The 3,517-nt window shown below is 33.3% G+C and overlaps 1 protein-coding gene across 1 annotated transcript; it reads left to right on the top strand.

The window, feature by feature from the left end:
* Positions 1 to 313: 313 nt before the first annotated feature.
* LOC138897639 (uncharacterized) lies at positions 314 to 745 on the top strand. The gene has a single exon (XM_070183633.1). The coding sequence runs from the start codon at positions 314 to 316 to the stop codon at positions 743 to 745; it is 432 nt and encodes a 143-aa protein (XP_070039734.1).
* Positions 746 to 3,517: the final 2,772 nt, after the last annotated feature.

The raw sequence follows: 3,517 nt of genomic DNA, 5'->3' as shown, positions 1-3,517 counted from the left end.
CCACTTGTGTGATAGGTAGCATATTACCACTGGTATACGTTGTTGTTGATTCAGAAAATGATGCATCATGAACGTGGTTTTTTGAGCATTCAAACATGCGTATGGTGAAAAATCAAATATGTGTGTTGTTTCGGACCGGGATGAGAGTATCTTGAAGGCAACATCTACTGTTTATACTGGCATGCCACATTATGCTTGCATGTGGCATATTTGAAAAAATGTAAGGTCAAAGTTCAAGAACGGTCATCTAAAGTTAAGCGAATTGTACTTTGTCACAGCACGATCATACACGCTTGATAAATTTAATGAAAGAATGTCACAGATTGAAGAGATCAACACGCATGTTAAAACATACCTATACGATATTGGCTATCACATATGGTCTCAGGTACCTAAATCATACCTAAAGCATACCTCTTGTGCACAAGCTTTGGCGGCTTTGAGGCACAGGAACGAGTCTTATGAAAACTATTTTGCTCCTTATTACACGAGGGAGTGCCTTTTGCATACTTATGATATATCAGTAGACCCGCTTCCTGATGAAAGCAAATGGAATGTGCCACAACATATAGTTGAAGAAGTTGTAATGCCACCTATTGGGAAAAGACAGCCAGAGAGACCTCAAAAACAAAGATACAAACCATATGATGAAGTAAATGCAAAGAAGTACAAGATTTCATGTGGCAACTGCGGACTAGAAGGGCATAACAAAAGATCTTGTATGAATGCTCCCAAAATAAAATAAAAATTGATACAGTCACAAGATTGTTTTTTCTTGAGTACTGTTGAAGATAATCTGTAGTTTAAGATATGAAGTTGTATTTGTTCTGTTCTGGAGAATTATGGTTGAGGTGTAATTGTATTGTTAATTTGAATAAAGACTATCTCGTATAATGAAATGTTTTTAACTCTTAATGCAGTTGGTTTGTAGTTGTTTTGTTCAATTACTGAGTTTATTTATTTCAGCCTTTCCTAACAACAATGCTTAAAATTGAATGGATTATGTATTTTTTGTATATTAGTTGTAGACATAATTATAGTTAAACTGTAAAAAAATTATATGCTAATAATATCGAGATCAAGTACTAACAACTTTCAACCAAAAAAAAATCAGAGATGCTTTCTATTCTAAGTAGTAGAATTTTGGACAAAATAACAAAATAAAAGGTAAAACAATTATAGCACAAATCTACTATAAATAAATTACAGCTGACTTATTCTTAGTTAACAATTTGCATACAACTTTACTATAAATTAACTACAATTAAACAATTTAACTACAATTCATTATATGCTAACAATATCGAGATCAAGTACTAACAACTTTTCACCAAAATAAAACCACAGATATTTTCTATTCTAAGTAGTAGAATTCTAGACAAAATAACAAAATAAAAGGTAAAATAATTGTAGCACAAATAAATTGCAGCTGACTTGTTCTTAGTTAACAAATTGTCTACAACTTTACTACAAACCAGCTACAACTAAACAATTTAACTGCAATTTTTCTATCGAAAAGGGCAACTAATTCTTCTTTTTCGGGACTTGTGTTTTCTCGTTCACAGCTGGTGTACCTTTTTTTCTTGCTAATCTACCAGTCACCTCACTTTCACTAATTTCACCAAGCTCTTGCTTTTTCTTAGCATAATCCCAAGGTAGCGCCCTATAGCGTCTACAGTGTTGATCAATATCAGAAAGGTCTTCCTCTGAAATCGCTAGCTCTCCAATGCTGACATATTCTGCAAATGCAGCCACGTATACACCACAGTCACTGCAAAAAAAACTTAGAGAAAAAGATTTAGCATTCATTGTAAAATAAAATCTGTTAAATAGATAAAAGGAAAAGCAATATTTTCATACAGTGATCCCTCTTTTTGCTAGGGTATCTCACCGACCAACCACTGAATGTCAAGAGGGTCAGTAACACCTTTTTCAATGTATGCCTTTGTATTCTTGTAGTTGTTGTCTGGACGCTTGCCATAGAAGTCGGTGCATGACAAGTAGAGGGGGATCATAACAACAAACTTGTTGACAACAGATTCAACAAGGTTGTGATTTCGTGAAGAGACCATAGAATCATAAATATATAAAACCCTATCGGTAATGTCAAACACAACCAACAACCAATGAAATTTTTCTACAATGTTTATGGGCATAATCACAAATTTAACTTTATCCCATGCAACATTTAGAAGTAACCTGTACCCCAATATGTATTCTGATACGATGTCCTGGGGTTTGACAACAACAAGCTTCTTATCGGCAGGAGCATTAATGTACCTCTCATAAATTTGTTCAATTCTAGTCTTGAACATACAGTTAGTGGTTGTAAACCGTGTTTTGTTTTGAGGACCATACTTTCCTCTCTTCCTCAAATAGTATAAAATAACATCAATGTGCTGCAAAAAAAAAATAGATGTCACTATTTGTCAATGCTTCATACAATTTAACTATAATTTTAAAACCAAAACACTATAGACTTCTTAAATTACAGAATACTACATCCGGGATATGTGTTTACCGTGTCGTTGAGGACTTCTGTCACGACCAAAAATCCCACCACATGTGTCGTGATGACACCTAGTTTCTAAGACTAGATAAGCCGATTTCAATTACATTTTGAAGCTTTTTTAAAAAAAATTAAATAAGTAATCAAAACTAACAGCAGAACAAATATGAACATACAACCTCCCAAGACTGGTAGTACTGAGTCACGAACTCTAACTGAATACATGGAATGATCACGAGGACCGAATATACAATACTGTTTGATTACAAATTAACAATACAATAAAATGAAAAGACTCCAAGGGACTGCGACGACCAAGCAGCTCTACCTTGAATCCTTACGATCCCGCTTTAACTATGCTCAAGCCCGATATCTCCAATACCTGGCTCTGCACAAAAATATGCAGAAGTGTAGTATGAGTACATCATGGTCAGTACCCAGTAAGTATCAAGACTAACCTCAGTGGAGTAGAGACGAGGTACAGTCAAGACACTCACTAGTCTAATAACCTGTGCAATATAATATACAAAATAATAGGAAATAAATAACAATAAGGGCAACATGAAACAATCGGTGATATGCACAATAGATAACAAGAATACCATTAATATCACTCAACAATAAATAAGTACAATTACACCCAATTAAACCAAGTCCTTCAAGTAAATGTCTTTCACATATAATTCTTCCAAATTACTCTCTTCCAAATATAATTTCTCAAATAATTATTTTTCAAATATAATTCTTTCAATAAATCTTTTCAAATATACTTTTCTCATATAAATATATTTCAAACACAATATTTTCATATAATACTTTTTAAGTAAAAATCCTTCCAAATAAATATTTTTGAATATATAATCTTTTCAATTAAAAAGTCACCATGTGACACCTCAGGTCATAATCATAAAAATACGGGTCTCGGCCCATTTTTATATATTTTCATGGCACTTCGTGCCCATAATTAAATTATTATATTTTCCTGGCACCTCGTGCCCACTTTTCATA

The sequence above is a fragment of the Nicotiana tomentosiformis genome, chromosome 8 (genome assembly GCF_000390325.3).
Source record: "Nicotiana tomentosiformis chromosome 8, ASM39032v3, whole genome shotgun sequence".
Lineage (NCBI taxonomy): Eukaryota > Viridiplantae > Streptophyta > Magnoliopsida > Solanales > Solanaceae > Nicotiana > Nicotiana tomentosiformis.
This window is presented reverse-complemented; position numbering and strand designations above follow the sequence as displayed.